The following is a 19933-nucleotide window of genomic DNA, read 5'->3' as shown; positions in this document are numbered from 1 at the left end:
AAATCTATAAAAATTATCTACATATATGATTAATAAAATAAACACAACACTGTCATTTTTTATAACATAAAGTTATATTTGTACGTTGAAAGAAATCAATGTATTTTATAAATCTTGTTGAAATAATATTGATCGAATATAATATACCTTGTAATTCGATAGTATTTCAAAATATTAATATTTGTACTAGATCCACTCTTTAAAAATTATCGAATTTCAAGGTAGGCGTTGGATATAATAGAGTGTCATTTTACGATCTTGTGAAAGTAATAGTAATAGTTGAAGTAACTGAGAACAATAAATTTAACATATCAGCAGGTGGGAATCACTGTTTTTATCCCATGCAATGAAAAACTGTATAATACAACTCGTCTATCAAATCGATTGGAATATAAAGCACATAAACACAATCAGCTAACAAAGTTTTTTATTCGGAATTCATAATATATGTATACCTTTGCAGTGTTATTTTTTAATGTTTTGTATAAATACACAAAACAAAATGAATTTTTTTTATCAAATTATCTATCTGCATAATATTTGTTTTATCTATATAATCAGGTTTTATACGAAGTATCTCTATGTGATAAAGCTTATTATCGATAGAATAAAAAAATATTACATAAAATTTATGAAACTGATCACTCGTGACTGCTGTTGATCAAACTGCATTTTAAAACATTGTGTTACAAGTAATTTAAATCAAATAAATTAATGGTAAATGTATACTTGAAATTTTACAATACACAATATCAAAATGTATACGTATTTTTTATGTTTATTGATTTTTTTATTTGGGTGTTTTATCGTCATGGATTGTTACAGTATTCTTGTGATATTTTGCCATCAAATAGTTTCTTCCGTGGAATATCTTGTTATTTGAAATATTTTGCTATCAATATGTTTTGTTACAATGTGGATAGAAATTCAAACTTTCAACGACCTCAATTTCACTCTTTCATAAAGTGAAAAAACCAAAGGAAATTGTAAGTAAACATATTTTTAAGTGATAAAATTGTAGGGGCTCTCATAAATGTGTAGCGTATTCTCATTTATAATTTTTAGTAGGTCGAGTGCAAAATACAAATTAAGCTGACTAATCTCTCAGGGAAAAATAAATGAAAGAAGTACATACAGACGTCGTATCTCGCATATTGCTCCATAGTCTGCACTTGGATATTACACTATGTTTTGAAAACATAATAGCTATCCTTACCGATAATATAGGTACTTCTGGTATGAGAGTATTCATCAGTGTATTCAAACCAAATGTTGGTCAATAGGAGGGCTCAAAAACAATTATCACTTCTCTGAAGTCGAAAATTCACGTCAAAAGCAATAAAATCATATTTGAGGCGTTTCCACTGAACCGGCGACGGCACGATTTTATTGCTTTTGACGTGGATTTTTGATATGCTTCATTCAATTCTCACTTATTCGTAATATTATTATAAAAATTCTTAATATGTACGCTAGATAACCAAGCGCTTCCACTGTGACGGCGAAGGCACGATTGTATTGCTTTTGACGTGGTTTCTAAACAGCCTAGAAAAATGCATGTTATTTAATAAAATAATATGAATCTTAGTAAAATGGAAATATTTAAAAATGACCACTGACTATACAACTTTTACCCTTCTATGGAAAAATCTGAAATGACGTCCCTGCTTGAATGGTGCACTTTTTGTGGTACTTGTTAGTTAGTACGGCTCCACGCTCAAATTTGCCAGTTGCAAAACGTTCATTTGCTGTTCAAACCCAAATCTAACCTAAGCTAATATAATAAAGGTATAATGATTAATTCGTTTTGGTAGAGTTTTGGTTTTGATTTGGAAAACTTAGTGGGGAGTAATAACCGTGCTAATTAACAATTACCTTTTTATGTATGCGCTACTATATTTTATTTTTTTATTTTATAAAACATTTCTTACGCATTTGTAATAATTATGAAATGGTTGTAAAAGGCCATCACGACGAATAAGGAAAAAGTTCTTAAAAATTTAAGGCTATTAAAAGTATCATCAGCTACCCTTAACATTACACTTTTTCTGAGTAGGCTTATCAATGTTTCATTACGCCGGAAGCTGACTATGAATTAAAAAAGCTATTATTGAAATATATTTTATACTTTTATTAATATTTGAAATTGTTCATAACATAATGTTTTTTATTATATATATAGAATGTGCTTTTCGATTGGCAGCGCCGCAGACGTTTTCTCGAATGGCAACACTCTAGGCAGTCGTCCATTTTGTTGGTTTCGTCGCGCTGCCCTGCTCCACAATCGTCCAATATGTCGAAACGACGCATAGAAATGATGGACCCGTTCATTAAAAAGAGACGGTACGCTTCAAGTTTTACCGATTTACGCATATCTGTGACTCTGGAGCCATTTTTATCTCCATGCTTCATTGTCTGACGTTTCCAAATCCAATACACACACACAGTATATGTACTATATTTTCATTTGATAAATATCGTTTTCGTATTTACTGATATAAAACGCAACAATAATCGTTTTAGATAATACAATTTTTATTAAAACCGCCTATTGTGAGATTTAATTCGACACTCGTTTATTACTATTCACTGGTATTGCGCTTTAATTGGGTTGTGTAATAACATATGTATAATACGTATGCAAAATGATGTATGCTAGATTCTAATCTGATTAAAAATCAAAGGTCATCAGAATAAACTTCAAATAAAATTCTTGTTATTTATGTGCATTTAAAAAAACGTTAAAATTTCAAGAAAAATTATATAGTTATACACAAAAACGTCATTATTTATTTATGAACTTTGTGCAATTTTTTTTATATTAATTTTCTAGAGATGGGTATTTTAACAAAATATAATTTTTATTTGTAAATGTACAAGTTACTTAGTTAAAACATATATACACAATAAATAAAAATTAATTGTGAAATAAAAGAGTTCTTAATTACGAACAGTACGCACTTACATTTATGCAAATTATATGGTCTTTTGATATGAGCCACTGAGAGGATACACTTAAGAAATTATAAATTTATGCTAGATAAGCAATTATTGTTGGTAAAGTTAACATCTAAATTATCTGTATCATAACGATATAAGAGTCATTTGATTTCTGAACTTCACAGTTTGAAAGATTACTGTGAAGTCAAGTTGGGGTTGCCAAAGCGCTTCCAGATGCCTTGTTCTTCTAGAAAGCTTGTTTCGTTTCCAACCAGTAACAAGAAGGCTTCAAGGATGGTCGCCGTAGAAACGATTCACAACAATGTGTAATTGTTCTAAAAATAATAAACGTTCTCTAAAGGGGCATACATAGCCAGGATTAGACATTTTGTCACTGAGGCATAAGGACAAACTATATACTTTTTTTTACTTAATATTAAGCAAAATATTTCACGCCCAATATATTTTCTATTTTTTAAACCAATTTTAAATGACTTGATGATAAAATTAGGGATACTTCTATCAATTTCTTACTAAAATTAGTCTTAGGTCAGTGAATATTTTCATATGTATATTAATAAAACAGTCATCAGGTTGATAATAATATAAATTTTATTTATAAAATACTTTTCAATTTTAACATTAGAAAACAAAATTATTCTATGTGTTATGAACTTTATTTATAAAAGTTCTCTTCGCTATCAATGGCTTCCCTGATGCTGAATCGCTGACATAAATGTAGTCAAGTCTGGGGAATAATTAATCACACTGCTTCTGCTCTTACTTAAGTCGACCCCCCTATAGCGTAGAGATTGGTACTTCTTTATAGGGGACTCAGCACCCATGCAAAATTTGAGTTTAGGTTCTTTCAACTATATTTTGTGAATTAAACGAAATCAGCAAATTAACCTTTTTCTTAAAATTAAATTACCAAACTTTTTCTGCAGTATGTTTTATTATAGGATATTAATAAAAACCTATTAATTGTATTAAAAACAAACAATAATGGTAAAAATGAAAAAAGTTAAACATCTTAAATCGTGTAATTACGCATATAATTACTGTCAGTGTCGGTTAGAATGGTTGAACACATCTGGAAAGTGTCTTTCGGTTAATAGGCGGGGGTGCGACTCAATGGAGGCTTCTTCTCAATCATTGACTTAATTTTAAATCCAAGGATGATGAGAAATATTTCATATTTGTTACAGATGATCCATTTTTACGATAAAAACAGTCACAGGGACAAACTAAACTTTGATTTTAATTTTTATGGATTTTATACAAAAATATTTTTTCGTCTAGATCACGTATATATTTTACAATCAGTTTATAATACGCAGTTTTAAATAGATTAACTAATTTATGACATCCAGTAAATATGTTGAAATTGTCTTTTGATAATTTGCACGGTCTGTGGTAGTGGGCGTAACTTGAATCGAAAAGTGTTAAATAAAATACTAGGACCATAAAGTGTCAGTTTTATTGCTTGATTTATGAGAGTCAAAAGTATCTAATATGAGAGAGAGAGAGCATAGAATTAAAAAGTATTCCGTTGAGTGAATTATGTTTAATATGGAGTTCTCACACACACGTGCGTGCATGCGTCTAACGCCAAATACATTTTTCATGCGTTAATCAATTTTTTTATATCTGTTTCAAAAATAATGTATTTAGCAAAAAATAAATTCTTTAATGTAATTTCTTATATCCGTTTTTATAAAATATTTTTTTCCACATAAAGACTGTTACGGATCTAAATAGATGATAGTCGTTTGTAGCAATCTCTGAAGAATACGATAGTTGAAGGAGTTCCCAAAAAAATCCATTGCTATTTTCTATCATCTTCTTGGATACACAAGGGCGAACGCTTGCCTTGATGTTAAATTATTCTTATTTAATTTATAAAGGAAGGTTTTTTTTATTAGTTGAGCAATTAGTTGAGCACACCATGTTTCTGTTGTAATTGTCTGTCTATAATCCAATAACTCATAATGAATTATGGCCTTCATATCCCACCAAATGCATTACATTATCTTATTTGTTTATAATCATGTTCTCGTGTTTGGAATTAGGGGTTGATTGGCATCCTTTTATGTTGCATGTTAAAGTAAAGGATCCACTTCTCATCTTCTGTAATAATTCAACTCAAAAATAAATCTTTCTTTTCTAGAATCGTTCATTATTGGCATTTTGAGATTTGCTGCGCAGGATTTTCCTCAGACAATTTATGAGATATTTTGCAAATTAACACATTTTCTAGCTTTTGTATCGTTAATCTCGGACCTGCTAAGATGGCAACACTAATATCCTCACTAACAACCCCTAAGGAGATATTCAATATCAAAATTCCCAGAACGAAATTTTTAGAACCACATTTGACGCTTTCTAAATTTAATGGCATCCTGCCCATTGCATTACAGATGTTTTTAACTGCTATTGTCGCATTATGATTGAGTTGAAACTTGTAAAGCATAATATAGCTTAACTGAGATTATTGATTTAGAGTTGGAAAATACTCTTAGCGTCTCGTTTGAATTGCAGATCGCAAAAGATACTCAACATCTTTTGTGACCTGCTATTCATAAAAAATAGCCAATATCTTAGAAAGTCCAGATATATTCTTGTTCATAACTTTTTCTTTCATCTCCTCAAAAAATATCCGTCTATCGATAACCTGTATCAGAAAATAATCATTACAGAGAAGAGCGAGCAGCGTTGGCCGGAGCTAGTAGTGAGAGTGGGTCATCATCATCCAGCACGGCGACTGCTAGCTCATCAGCCGTCGCCACGGTTCCACCGGCATCGGGCTCCGGACTGAACATCTACACCGGACGAGCATATTCTCACAGATATCACGAACTATATAGGAAAAGACTCGGTAAAATCGGATCCATCTTATTTATCCTACCTAAATATTGTATATTATAATTTAATTTTTACTGTACAGGTCTTCCCGTGTTCGAATATCGATCCGAATTCATGCGACTCTTGGCCGAGAGTCAAGTAATTGTACTCGTTGGCGAAACCGGATCGGGAAAAACGACCCAAATACCTCAATGGTAATATATGATAAGCTATTTTTCTATATTTGTGTTAACTTATATTTTTTTAAGGTGTGTTGAGTATTCGAGATCGGTCGGTAAAAAAGCTGTAGCTTGCACGCAACCTCGTCGAGTCGCAGCAATGTCGGTCGCTCAACGTGTCAGCGAGGAGATGGACGTTGTTTTGGGGCAGGAAGTCGGATACAGCATCCGTTTTGAAGACTGTTCTGGACCGAATACGAAATTAAAGTTAGTATATACAACAAATTTAAAAAAAAAACAGTATTGCTCGTCTGCTGGAACGGAGTGTATGAGTAAATCTACTACGTTTAACCGTAGCAATGAATATTTTTAATTATTTTATCCGCGCGAAATACTAATTTTTTAATTTACTTTACCAGATACATGACTGACGGTATGTTGTTGAGAGAAGGCATGTCCGATCCGATCCTCGAACAGTACCAAGTGATATTGTTGGACGAGGCTCACGAGCGCACCTTAGCCACCGATATCCTCATGGGAGTTTTGAAAGAAGTCGTCAAGCAAAGACCGGATCTTAAACTCGTAATCATGTCTGCCACTCTGGACGCTGGTAAATTCCAGCAATACTTTGACAACGCGCCTCTGATGAACGTTCCCGGTATGTAAATCGCTCATCTCATATTATTCTTAATTACCGATCCCTAATAATTTAATTTCTGTATAGGTCGTACTCACACCGTGGAGATATTTTACACTCAACACCCCGAGAGAGATTACTTGGACGCTGCCATTAAAACTGTCATACAGATACACATGTGCGAAGAGATTCAAGGAGATATTTTACTCTTCTTGACCGGTAATTACAGATTCGATATTTTTAAATTGAATCAAGTATATAGAACTTATAAAATATCATTAATAAACAGGTCAAGAAGAAATCGAAGAAGCTTGTAAGCGTATCAAGGTCGAAATAGATAAACTCGGACCTGACGTCGGCGAATTGAAGTGTATTCCGTTGTATTCCACTCTTCCGCCAAATTTGCAGCAGCGTATCTTCGAACCGGCTCCGCCTCAGAAAGCCAACGGTGCTATCGGTCGAAAGGTATTTGCTGTTAAATTATAGCATATGTATAGCATACGCTATATATTTGTTTTATTTTTATAGGTCGTCGTATCGACAAACATCGCCGAAACTTCGTTGACAATAGACGGAGTTGTGTTTGTAATCGATCCAGGGTTTGCTAAACAGAAGGTGTACAATCCTAGAATTAGGTAAGATCTTTCTTGCCTCTATGATAGCTATATACAGTATCGATCTAACAGTAATTTAAAATTGCAGGGTCGAATCTCTTCTCGTTTCTCCTATCAGTAAAGCGTCGGCTCAACAGAGAGCTGGGCGTGCCGGTCGTACGCGACCTGGAAAATGTTTCCGTCTTTACACAGAAAAGGCTTACAAAAACGAGATGCAGGAGAACACCTATCCAGAAATATTGCGTTCGAATCTCGGATCTGTCGTGTTGCAATTGAAAAAATTAGGTTCGTTAAAATTAAATGTAATTTTAACATTATATTTTTCATAAATATAATTATTTTTTTATTATTATCAGGTATCGATGATTTGGTCCATTTCGATTTCATGGATCCGCCTGCGCCAGAAACTTTGATGAGAGCGTTGGAATTGCTGAACTATTTAGCTGCTTTAGGTATGATTATATTTATATATTTCAACATATAAATGATTTTTATGTAATACAATGACCTATATATTTAAACACTATATTTATAATGTTAGATATTTTATCATTCTAAAATCGCTCAGTGTCACCGATTGCTTTTGACGTGGATTTTTGACTTCCGAGAAGTCAAAAATTGTTTTTTGCGCTCTCCTATTAGATGTGCTTCATTCTATTATTAGTCGTATTATTGCTATATAATGGCGCCGACATGATTTCATTGCTTTTGACGTAGATTTTTGACTTCTGAGAAAGATAATTATTATTTGTGCTCTCCTATTGTTCAAAATTCGGTTTAGATATGCTTCATTCGATTCTCATTTATTGTAAGTCGTAATATTGATATAAAAAGTCTTAATAATTTAAAATATTAAAAAAACGACCACTAACTGGCCAACTTTGACCCCCCCCCCCTCTCCCCTACATTGAAAAAGCTGAAATGACGACTTTGTGTATATTTAAATGTGATGTTGAATCAAATAATCTCAAATTGTTTTTTGGCACTGAAGCCAGATAAAATATTCACATAAAAATTTTACTGCAATACTAACATTAAAATAATATAGAAAATTTGAGGAACATACAGTAGACCCCCAATAACACGGTAAATTGGGGATGTGCTATTTGGGTGTCCGTTAGTTTATGTGTGAGTGCGAGCCAAAGGGAGTATATCTCACCACACGCACCTGATTTGTACGAACTAAAAATTGTATGAGTCTATGTACGTACTAAAAATTGTATAAGTACGTACTAAAAATTGTATGAGTATGAGTTTTCTAGTCCCCAACTATACGCACTTTCCTTGCCTTTTTCGCAACATTTTTTTTTTAATACTGTCGAAATTTGTGAATTTTGCTATTGCTTTCAATATAAAGAATTGTCAAAAAATATAAATCGATTTTCCCTCATCGATGATTAGAGATAACTTTTAATTTATAAAAACCACATTTTTTGGGGTTATCAACATAATTTGTAATGCAATTAATAAATGTAGGCGTGCTTCAGAAAGATTACTTTTAATGATAAATTTCATCAAATTAAAAATGTATTCTTTTATAGTTTTCTACTTCTATATATTCTCTCTTCTGTGATTAGACTCCACTTCTGAATTTATATCATTTAAATCTGCTGTCTGTTATATTTTGGTTTACTTCAAATTTGGCATATCTTGTTCAATTTTTTCCAGCCACTATTTTTTTATATTGATGTTACCAAAGAACCAACGTATAATATAAAAAAAACTGTATTCAATATTTGAAAAAATGTGTACATTTGTGTTCTTATGGCATTGAAGTAATAAATGATAAAAAAAATTACATATTATTTGTGTTATCTTATCTTTGTGGCAAAAATAGTATATTTTATACATATTTTTTAAATATTCTTGATTTTGCTTGATATTTTTAGATGACGACGGAAACTTGACTGATCTCGGCGCTGTAATGGCCGAATTTCCATTGGACCCCCAACTCGCAAAGATGTTGATCGCCTCCTGTAACCACAACTGCTCGAACGAAATTCTATCCATCACAGCCATGCTCTCAGGTAGCCGGGGCGAACCTGGCCAAACCAATTTTTTTAGTCATATATATATATTGAAATATACACACACATCATTTTGTGATTGACGATTCGGTATCAGTTGCCGAATCGATTGCTTTGATTCTGGATTTGCAAACATACATATACATTTTATAAAATTATTTAAACCAAAAGTGTGAACGTGGAAATGATCATATTTGGAATTAATCTTCAATTAAGTTCATTTTTTGAATGAGTTTTGATTTGAAAATAGTTGAGCGTGTGCGATTGTATGCAGTGAAAGTTTGAAAGGTCGCGCGCGCGCGCGAACGGCATGGTCAGGTAGAGTGTTTGTGTGTGTGCCAGAAGGAGGGCGGAGCGCGGCGGACGGCGACAGCATCTGCGGCGGCGGCGCGCTCCGTTCTCCGAACAGTTGAAGTAACGCGGCGGTGCCGCGACTTGTGCTCAGTGCCGCAGTGTTTCGTGCGGCCCAACGAAGCTCGCAAGGCTGCTGACGACGCCAAGATGCGGTTCGCCCACATCGACGGAGACCACCTGACGCTGCTCAACGTCTACCACGCGTTCAAGCAGAGTGAGTTAAAATAATAACACGATAACACTCATGCATGACTATAATGTAATTCTTTCGTCGTACAGATATGGAAGAGCCTACATGGTGCTACGACAACTTCGTCAACTATCGCTCGCTCAAATCGGGCGATAACGTACGGAAGCAGTTAGCGAGAATAATGGATCGTTTCAATCTGGCGAGAGCCAGCACAGACTTTAGTAGCAAAAACTACTATGTCAATATAAGAAAAGCCTTAGTCGAGGGCTTCTTCATGCAGGTATATCAAATTTTATTTTTATTTTATTTTTCTTATATTTAATCACTTTATGTATCGATCTCAGGTTGCACACTTAGAACGATCGACACGTTATCTTACCGTTAAAGATAACCAAGAAGTCCAATTACATCCATCCACCTGTCTTGGTCACAAACCCGAATGGGTAATTTATAACGAATTCGTGCTCACTTCGAAGAATTACATTCGCACTGTCACTGATATAAATCGTAAGTGAAACACTTGTTATATAATACGATTTTATTCTTATTGTATTATTATTATTTCAGCTCAATGGTTATTGAAAATTGCACCACAATATTACGATATGAACAATTTCCCCATGTGCGAAGCCAGGAGGCAACTCGAGTTTTTGCAGGAAAAAATGGATTCCAAGCACTTTCACGAAGGATTCTAGTAGTAGTCTACTTATCTAAGAATAGTAATCAATTTTCAAGAATATAAATTATTAAAATAAATCTATTGCGTACTACTTTCCTGATACTTAATAATTCCATTTTTATGTATAGTTATCATTTTATTGTACCGCAAGTTTGTTTTCTTCTTTTTTAGTGTAATGAATAATCCAGTATTTAAAAAAATGTATGAGCACAACTGTATTTGTAAAATAAATCATTAATTTAGAAGTCATTGTTTTATTAAATCTGAATCATTGAATTGAACAAGCGGCAGTCACAATTGATTAGAAGAAACGATGGGATATTGCAGAATCAATGCACAAAAACAAAAGTATTATTTTCATCTATCACCAATACGCCGAATAAAGTGCGAAATAAGTAGATTACTATATATTATATTAAACCAGATGTATCTAGAAAAATTATTAAAGTAAAGTTACAGATTTTAGATAAGTATAGAAACCACTACGCCAATAGTAATAGGTGAATTAAAAGATTACCTCAGCTGATGCAACTGTGTTATTGTAATAACTGATGCTTCAAACCACGGATTCAAGAAAGTATTCGGTTTTAGTTTGCTTCTTTTTACCATACAGGGGCACATAAATAAAACTTAGAATGTCAAGACCAACCAGGCGGAAACATTAAACGTTATTGTTAATCCTTTCAACGCCAAGCGCATGATATGATGCGCAACTAAATCTACTGTCTAACGCCAAGCGCATGACATGATGCGCTCGTTAAAACCTTCGTTTTTTAAAGAAACGGAAAGGTAAAAGTTGACAATATATGTTTTAAAAATCAGTTTGAGTTCCTAGTAAACGATTTCAGTGATTTTATTTATAGAATTTGCGATGAAACAGTGGTATATATAATTATAAAGTCACGCCTTAATTTTAGTCGTTTGTATTTCGCGCGCGGTTTCGATCGTGCTTCTTTAGACCACTTTTAGGGTTAGCACAAACGCATCGCGGAAATTCGTTTTTTTATACTTTAATTTATGAATCGAAATTAAATTATGTCATCAATATTTCAATGATAATTGTGATTTGTAAATACTTGTGAATATATTTATACGTTATTTCGACTGTTTTAATATTGTCAACTGTTTTTGTGATTGGTTTTTATTGTTTGTAATAGTTAAATAATAATAATTACTATTAAATACTTATTAATAAATATAAATAAGATATAATTAATATAATATCAATATTAACTCTTAGTAAATATTAAATAATAATAATAATAACAAAACGATTCCTTGTCGTAGAATCATTTTATTTTACTTGTTCTATTATTTTATAATTTATTTGTAATATGTTTATTTATTTACATTAAATTAATACCATCGTGACCTAACAGGTTACCCCAATGCGTCACGATGGTCGAAAAGTTTATTATTTATTGTATATATATGTGTATGTGCGTAATATATATTACATATTCCGCCTGGAGTGTAGATATGTTGCACTCTTGCCGGTCCCAAGCCCGGATAAAGGAGGAGGGTTTCTATCATGGAGCAAACCAACCAACGTGGATAAATCCAAATAGTTATGAAAAAATCACAAATAAATAATAAATCCGCCCCGATTCATAATGACCTAGACCATGGTTTCCCAAACTATGTTCCGCGGAACACTGGTGTTCCGCGAATCCAAAATATGTGTTCCATGGAGCCTAAATAGATATTTCACAAAAATTTGGAGTAAATTAAAAGAATGAACATATTCTACTTCATAATGAGGGCGAAGATTTTAGTACCTAGAAGTTGGGTACAGCAAAATAAGCTAAGTGTTCCGCCAAAATTTTCGGATTTGCGAAGTGTTCCGTCGCTCAAAAAGTTTGGGAAACCCTGACCTAGACGATCGAAATCTAGATAAACGATTGGACTTCAATTTTGGAAGCTGGAATGTGCAATATTACAACCAAGAAAAATGCAAACAATAGCGGAAGAAAAACTAAAACTCAAGATATATCTAGAAGCCCTACAAGAAATTAGGTGGAAAGGCCAAAACCGATCACCGGTTGTAGTGCCGTGGAAGAAGAAGAATATGTATATATTATAAATTATACATATAATTATATATAGTTAAATGTAACATCGTATCTTGCTATCAAGTTTTATTATTTATTATTTTTATATATAAAGAAATATGACAACCTTCAACATCAACCAATTGCAAACACCATTGATCAAAAACAAACGGTTTGGTTATTAGGGTTATTTTTGTGTACGATATATGTGATTTTGTATGCATCAAAGAAATCTTGTCGATTTGTAAATTTTTATAACAGGATGTAAGTCAGACGAAGAAAAAATGCGTTGCAGATTTATATATTAAAATTGTTTCAGTGTCAGCATGACCCTGCTTGTCGTTCGCATGTATAGTGCCACGCGCGTGCATGTGGGTGTAGGTGTGTGTACGCGAGCAAACACGCGGACCGACCAATAGATTTAGTTTTGTTCACTTTATATTTCCAACAATACGACTAAAAATGTTTGCTTATTGATATAATTAGAATGTTTAAATCATTTTAATCATACATATATAATTTTAAAATATAAAAATTGAGTATTTTGGCTGTAATGATGTGTTAAACAGAGTAAGTAGCCAAAAAATTATATCGCTAAAAACGCATGGCGTACAGCGAGTAATTAAGAATTTACCGGTCGGCGGTCTAAGGGTTAATTAACTAATAACAGTACAATGTTAATGCAAAACTAGATTTATCTTTCGGAAGAACATTTATAATCGAAATTAAAAACCTGTATTACAAAATTACTAAATATCCCGTTTTGAAGAAAAAATAAATAGTCACGGTATTTACGGCCTATAACGCAAGTTTTGATAAAGGAAAAAACTATTATAGACAAAATGTTTGAACCAGGCCAAGTGCAAGCTCGCCCTTAGCTGGCTTCCGTAAAAAAAAACAATAGGACAAAATAAATATTCAAATAGCCAAAATGTTTCGCTGGTTCTTGGAGCTCGTTAAGACTGGTCCTTCCCGCATTCCATTAGAAGAAAAATCCCTACTTCTCAAGGAAAAAAGTTGAAAATATTTTAATATAATACACAGTTCTCAATGAGAAATATAACACGGAAACGCAATCAAAATTTTGAAAAAAATTCGGCATTAGTAAAACCACACTTTTGATAAATACCATAACAATAATTTTGACATAATCTCCACATTAATAATCTAATTGTAAAAATATCTATAAAGGGGACGCAAAAAAAGTTGCCGGTTTTAAACCAAGCTAAAATAAATTAAAATATACATTTACAAACGAAAAATACAAAGTAAATGCGTTTTAGAAAATTCAGTCTAGCAACGACAGCGAAAATTGGGAAGTCTTCTTTATGTAAAATAAAGTATTTTATTTAATATTTATTATAAAAGATTTATGCATTCTCTACTTATCTTAACGTTTTTATAAACAGAACTACTTTTCTTTTGCAAAACGTTATTGAGTTATTATTTATATTTAATAATAAATTATTAAATATAAATAATAAGCAAATTTAAATATCAAGTTAATGATTTTTTATTTTAAATAAATGAATAATAAAATTTAATGACGAATTATGTTTTAATTGCTATAAATACCTTCAATTTTGATGTCGGCTCAACGCGTCGTTTTCGAGTGTGGCAACACTGGTCGCGTCATTCGGTCAGTCAGCTGTTGACAATGGGCGAGGAAGTCGGTGCCGGCCGCGCTCTAAGCGATCTGCTCGTCCAGTTAGAGGACTATAGCCCTACGGTGCCAGACTCGGTGGTGGCCTACTACCTGGGCATCGCCGGCTTCGAAGCGCAGGATCCTCGGCTGCTCCGCCTCGTCGCCATTGCCGCGCAAAAGTTCCTAGCTGACGTCGCCAACGACGCGTTGCAGCATTGCAAGACCCGCTCCTCTGGCCACGCGGCGTCCAAGGGCCACAAACCGGCCAAGGAGAAGCGCTACACGATGACCATGGAAGATCTCGTCCCCGCCCTGCACGAATACGGCATCACTGCGCGGAAACCCCACTACTTCGTCTAACCATCTACTCTGTTTCGACTTGTATATAACATATATGAATAAATAATAATTGTATTCACTTCATAACAGATTTATTATTTATAAAAAACAAACAAATATACATTTTACATAAAAAGCAAACATTACTCTAAAACTATTGCTTACTTTGCAAACATAATTCGAGTGTAACATCAAAATTGAGAATCACCACACAATTTATATTATTATTTATTTATTTCTAATCACTTTTACTCTTCTTTATTGGCTTTCTGCTCTCAAACTCTTCGGTGCATTCTTTATGAATCGCCACTAGGTCAAAAGCTGCTTTAATATTGTCTTCGGAGAATAAGAATCTGTAAGATAATATTTGTTTTAAAAAACGTATTACATACACTACTATAATTGTACCAGCTGTCTGATAAGTTCATTAGAAAGGCATTTTCAATCGCTGGAAAAGGGACAGGATTGCGACCCTAGGACGCTTCAGTTACCGATCATCGACACTGCTGTAGCATAAGTACACACTATACCTCAACAGAATGCAATGAATTATACCTCAACACTACAAAAAGATATTACAATCTACGAATTCGTTTGTACGTGTGTGAGCGAGATGTACAAGTTCGTGTGACAGAGCGAGAACTAGGACAAGGTGTCTCACGCTCTGACGCACGCATCATACGGTGTTTCAATCGTGCGCTTCTTAATTATTTTTCAACTTAACGAGTATATTTAATATTTTTACTTCGTTAAATAATTTTAATATAAACTACAATAACTTTGGTTTAAATCATATTTATAGCTATTGCCAAACAAAAGATATAATGATTCCGATGAATCGAATTTGAATGAGTAGAATTTCTCTCGGATAACGAAGATATGATTGAAATGTTCGAATCGTAATCTAAGTACTTTTCACGTTTACATTTATTATTTATTATAAAAGCAGTAATAACAAATTTTCATTATTTATAGTTCATATCAAATATGTTAGATTAATCGGAGTGTAATGAAAACAAGGAACATAATGTATAATGTATGATATCAATATCTTGTTATGATAAAAAACTATGACATATATTATTTTGCAGAAAACTTTTTATATGTATATTGAAGTCGGGGCATATTTAGAGCTCACGTCCGCTATCTTCACCTTCAGATGATTCTTACAATGTGCATGAATGGTAGTATATAACGGTACCAAGAGAAATATTATGACAGACAATTTTTTCACATCTATTCCTTTAGCTCAATGTCAATTACAAAACGATTTATTTCTTACTGGTTCAACAAGCTCGAAATATCGAAGGAGGTAAGTTGAAAGAACTGTATAGTAGTTTGTTTGGTTTTGCTGATAACATGTGCTTCGCGTCTTATGTTTCAAAAATATTTCACATGGTTCTGTTGCTCAATACAAAAGTTTTTAACACAGATAGTGAAGGCAGCAAAAATAAACGACCACTCGTGATTAATTTTTATAGCAGAACAAAAGGCGGAATTGATCTAGGAGACAAAATGATTAGTGAATATTCTTGCGTACAGGCGACAAGGCGGTGGCCATTCAGTATTTTTACAGAGCTCATTGATATTACGGCTTTCAATTGATGCCGTCGAAAGTATTTCATATGCCTTCTATCAGTAGATTTGGTAAAAAAAAAAAAAACTGTAATTGAATGACAGGAGTTTATGTAGCGTTATCTTATAGTACGCTTTCCCGAATAGAAATAACTAATTTCCAATCAGTCCATTTTTTGCCAGTGGTAAATTCACCTTTAGAATTTGATTGGCTGCAACCTTTACAAATTATATCATACGTATTGCTGCGATAAGCAAAAATACTCCCAAGTTTCACTGTTGAAATTTGCGATGATTTTGATGATGGCATTTTAGTTTCAATTGATATAGACAGCCATTCAAGTTTGCTTTGAGGAACTCGATGAAAATTTAAAATGACTTGCTGAACGTTTTGACGTCTGGGGTAAAATAAAATATTTAATTTAAAAAAATGAATATTGCTTGACGATAGTGTGTGATATATATAATACTACTCTCTTCGAAGTGTAGAATTTTATTTTTATCTTTGAGACGAATGCGTTCCTGGAATTGACAACATTACTTGAGTGCATGGGAGCTGGATGCAAGACGTGCAACTGTCTCACTCACTCTCAAGTCTCGACACATTTATGAGAATGAGCAAAAATTAATTGGTGACTCAACATTGGCAGTTAATGTTATTTTTAAATTTATTTTTTGATTTTATTTTAGAAAATTCAAGTAGTAAAAATTTTGTTTTTTCCGATGAATTTTGGAGTGCGCGCTAGCTTGTGATAACTGCGCGGGACTTTCAAAACTGCAGCTTAGAGGGAACGTTGTAGCCAACTCATCTCTCAGGGAAAATAAGCGGAAGAAGTACAAACAGTCGTCGCATCTCGCATATTGCTCCATAGATTGTCTGCACTTAGATGTTATTTGTTTTAAAAATATGAGAGCTATCCTTACTGATATTACTAGTCTTTTGATATGAGAGTGTAGGTCAAAGTATATTCAAACCAAATTTTGGTCAATAGGAGGGCGAAAAAACAATTATCACTTCTCAGAAGGCAAAAATCCACTTACTTTATCAAAGTGTTTTTGGAATCGGTCTGGGGTCTTCTAATGTCCTCTTTGCCCTCTTTGAAAAGAATCATTGTCGGCAACTGCTTACTCAAAGCCGAATCCAAGATCCTATACTTTTTAGCCACTTCCGGAAATCTACAAAAAATTAAGACACTCAACATATAAATCACATCAACATCAACCGATTAATCTCACCTTCCAATATCCACTTTTCCAAAGCGCAGATTCTCCAAATGGAAATCAGCAGATATCTTGGAAAATACTGGCGCGAAAGTGTTACAAGCTGGATGCCAAGCTGCGTAAAAAGCCACAATCCAAACAACCCTCTTGTCTCGGCTCATCTCCTCCTCTAGATTGTTTTCTCCTCTGAAGTAAATCAGCTTTTCATTGTATTGGTCGACCGGTCTCGGAAGCAAGACCGCCATGAACACCAGAAGAACTCCAAATCCAATTCCTAGACGAACGTCTGCGTACCACCATAATGCTAAATTGGCTAAACGCGCATACGTGAAAGAGGCACTGAGATAATCGGCGATTGAAACGCTCCCGGATCGTCTTGTACGAATTGCTACAACTGAGACTAAAAATAGTAATATTTCCGTTTCTCGGCCCTCAAAGTCGCAATGATCAGCATTAAAGAGGATACCACACGATGCCGGAATTCTTTTTGCCAAAATATAAGAAATACACATGAACAAATTGATCATATAATAGGGATTGAGTAGTGATACGAGTTCTTGTTTGAACGTCATAGTTGAAATCTGAAAAGAAATTAAAAAATAATTAGTTTAAAAGAAATAAGAAATTTAAAAAAATAATTAGCCACAAGGATATTTTTTATTTATTTATTTATGAGCAAGGCACACCTATAAATGTATTTTTTGTCATCATTGGAAAGCAACCACAATGGTTTCCCTTATAAAATGTCACCCAGAAGACGTACTCTTGCTTCATTTCGGGGGATTTAAATTAATAAGAGAGGGTTAACAGTCGGCCATTGGTCTTAATAGCTGTGATTATGTTATTTATAAACAGAACAGACAACGGTTGATCTTTTGTTAAGCAATGTTTTGAGTATTGCATATCATAAGAGCCAGTTTTGAATACCCACAGAAGATATTCAAATAAAGTACTGTATTAAAAGTGCTGTTTGATTCCTATTAATACGAATTGTAATTTTTTTTATACATATTATTTTTTTCAAAATAATAGTTTTTCCCTATATTTTTTTCAAAATTAAATTAAAAGCATGAATAAATGTAATTCCAGAATATAATTACATAAAAACAAATATTTAAACTTCACAATGTTCCGACCAGTTATTAAAAGATTCAGCTAAAAAATGCTAGAATAATTAATTGGGAAATCACATCTAACGGAGAAATACTATTAATAGATACATTCAATTTTGGCAAACACTCCTCTATCGATTTCATTATTGTGACTGATTATAACTGATTTTATTGCTCACCTATTTCAAATTTCTTTATTTTTGGTGAAAATATTAGTTAATTCTTATTTTCCTGGAAACTGATACACATTTTACCTCTGAATCTTGAAATATAAAAAATACCATATTTAAGAAAATCTATTTTGTCGAAACGTAATACTCTATTATTCAATTACAGAGTAAATTTATAATAACATGACTCAATTTCCAGCCAATGATTAGCGGCAGCCATTTTATATGGAAATGTTACCAGAAAGTTCGATTTCCTAATGAAAACGATAGCTACATAGTTATATTTAACGGTTATGATTACTTACCGATTCTTAACTAAGCCTATTTAAGTCAGGTAAAGCGTTAAATCTTCACACTTTTATGTGAAAATTAACCTTAACCCAAATAGTGCTAAACAGAGGAAGTGTCAAATAAAACTTGGGGTGGACATATGAAAAAATGAATTTGGTATTAAATGAAATAAAAATAAAATATATTACTTGGGCGGTAAGTATATACATATAAAATGTTTTAAGTACATTATACATAAAAGTAATTGGTTTAGATACATTTATTGCTGTGTTTTTTTGAAGTTATTTTTTACCCTTTATCTATTTAATTTCATATATAAATATTTCACTGTATTTCTGTTAATTTTATTGTTATAAAGCATAAATAATAGAAATTGCAATTAATTATAAAAAATAAAGTGAGTGTGCTTAACTCGCTTTATTAATATATGGGATTTTATTTTCCATTACACTCAAAAGGTTTTTAGTTTCCCCTTAACTTATAACCACAAACATTTGAACGTTATTATTTTTTGTTATGTTTTATTAAAAAACATTACTGTAGACATAAAATCATTTAGACCTACTGAATTACTTCCACTCAGGGTGGGCTCTGAGTATAAGCAACCGATTAATCACGCAGGACCCCACGCACAAATAAAAATTGAATTAAAACAGACATTAATATTATTTTTATCACAAAGTGTGAAATTACGATTCATATATGTTTTATTCTCATAAAAAACACGATGAAATCCAAATATGCGAATTTTGGGGTCGGTTTTGCCGGTTCAGACTCCACCAAAACTACATCGTTAATTTTTCGGGGCCTTTGGAACCCTTTGTGTAAAAAACAAAGACCAGAACAACTTGATTGTGTCGTTTCTATTAATCATTCTTTATCGTTTGTCTCTGTAGCAATAAATCAACAAAATACAAAAACACCATGGCTTATTAAGACAAACATGTTAGATCCTATTTTGTCTTATGATAGTTAATGTTTCGAAAATAATAGATTTTTCAAATTTCAACATACGTTGATTGTTAGCAGAGATTTGTAAACTTTAAGCTTTGTCGAGCCCATTTC

At 32.8% G+C, this 19933-nt stretch overlaps 3 protein-coding genes across 4 annotated transcripts; 2 read left to right on the top strand and 1 right to left on the bottom strand.

Annotated features, from left to right (window-relative positions):
• The first annotated feature begins 2231 nt into the window (after nucleotides 1-2231).
• Nucleotides 2232-10709, top strand: Dhx15 (DEAH-box helicase 15). Of its 2 annotated transcripts, none has more exons than XR_015811904.1 (15): nucleotides 2232-2343; nucleotides 5640-5818; nucleotides 5888-5999; nucleotides 6054-6230; nucleotides 6383-6621; nucleotides 6688-6819; nucleotides 6890-7065; nucleotides 7129-7235; nucleotides 7303-7499; nucleotides 7571-7666; nucleotides 9104-9241; nucleotides 9584-9809; nucleotides 9875-10065; nucleotides 10130-10292; nucleotides 10353-10709. XR_015811904.1 is itself a non-coding variant. In XM_088201421.1 (15 exons), exons 1-15 carry the CDS (start codon nucleotides 2294-2296, stop codon nucleotides 10478-10480), a joined length of 2208 nt encoding a protein of 735 aa, XP_088057547.1. In that variant the 5' UTR covers nucleotides 2232-2293; the 3' UTR covers nucleotides 10481-10709. The 2 variants fall into 2 exon arrangements, 1 of the variants encoding a protein (XP_088057547.1); XM_088201421.1 differs by having other exon boundaries at nucleotides 9687-9809.
• Nucleotides 10710-14119: 3410 nt separating this feature from the next.
• Nucleotides 14120-14583, top strand: Taf10 (TBP-associated factor 10). The gene has a single exon (XM_088202366.1). It carries the CDS (start codon nucleotides 14173-14175, stop codon nucleotides 14518-14520), a length of 348 nt encoding a protein of 115 aa, XP_088058492.1. The 5' UTR covers nucleotides 14120-14172; the 3' UTR covers nucleotides 14521-14583.
• On the bottom strand, nucleotides 14575-18996 carry LOC148226966 (thioredoxin-related transmembrane protein 2 homolog). The gene is made up of 4 exons (XM_088202365.1): nucleotides 18883-18996; nucleotides 17311-17876; nucleotides 17116-17250; nucleotides 14575-14852 (listed from the first exon to the last, which is right to left on the bottom strand). The coding sequence occupies exons 2-4, from the start codon at nucleotides 17865-17867 to the stop codon at nucleotides 14738-14740; spliced, it is 807 nt and encodes a 268-aa protein (XP_088058491.1). The 5' UTR covers nucleotides 17868-17876; nucleotides 18883-18996; the 3' UTR covers nucleotides 14575-14737.
• Between the last annotated feature and the right edge of the window lie 937 nt (nucleotides 18997-19933).

This window comes from Plectrocnemia conspersa, unplaced genomic scaffold (assembly GCF_051122295.1).
Source record: "Plectrocnemia conspersa isolate PC_06_02 unplaced genomic scaffold, ASM5112229v1 ptg000013l, whole genome shotgun sequence".
NCBI classification, from domain to species: Eukaryota; Metazoa; Arthropoda; class Insecta; order Trichoptera; family Polycentropodidae; genus Plectrocnemia; species Plectrocnemia conspersa.
Note: the sequence above shows the minus strand (reverse complement) of the source record. Positions and strands in the feature narration are given on the sequence as shown.

Bases quoted from the DNA above. Each gene is read 5' to 3' on its own strand.
- Dhx15 (XM_088201421.1), top strand. From the start codon at position 2,294: ATGTCGAAACGACGCATAGAAATGATGGACCCGTTCATTAAAAAGAGA. The intron at 2,344-5,639 runs GTACGCTTCAAG...TAATCATTACAG, and splicing joins CCGTTCATTAAAAAGAGACG to AGAAGAGCGAGCAGCGTTGG. The intron at 6,000-6,053 runs GTAATATATGAT...TATTTTTTTAAG, and splicing joins ACGACCCAAATACCTCAATG to GTGTGTTGAGTATTCGAGAT.
- Taf10 (XM_088202366.1), top strand. From the start codon at position 14,173: ATGGGCGAGGAAGTCGGTGCCGGCCGCGCTCTAAGCGATCTGCTCGTC.
- LOC148226966 (XM_088202365.1), bottom strand. From the start codon at position 17,867: ATGACGTTCAAACAAGAACTCGTATCACTACTCAATCCCTATTATATG. The intron at 17,251-17,310 runs GTGAGATTAATC...AATTTTTTGTAG, and splicing joins GGAAAAGTGGATATTGGAAG to ATTTCCGGAAGTGGCTAAAA. The intron at 14,853-17,115 runs GTAAGTGGATTT...ATTATCTTACAG, and splicing joins TCCAAAAACACTTTGATAAA to ATTCTTATTCTCCGAAGACA.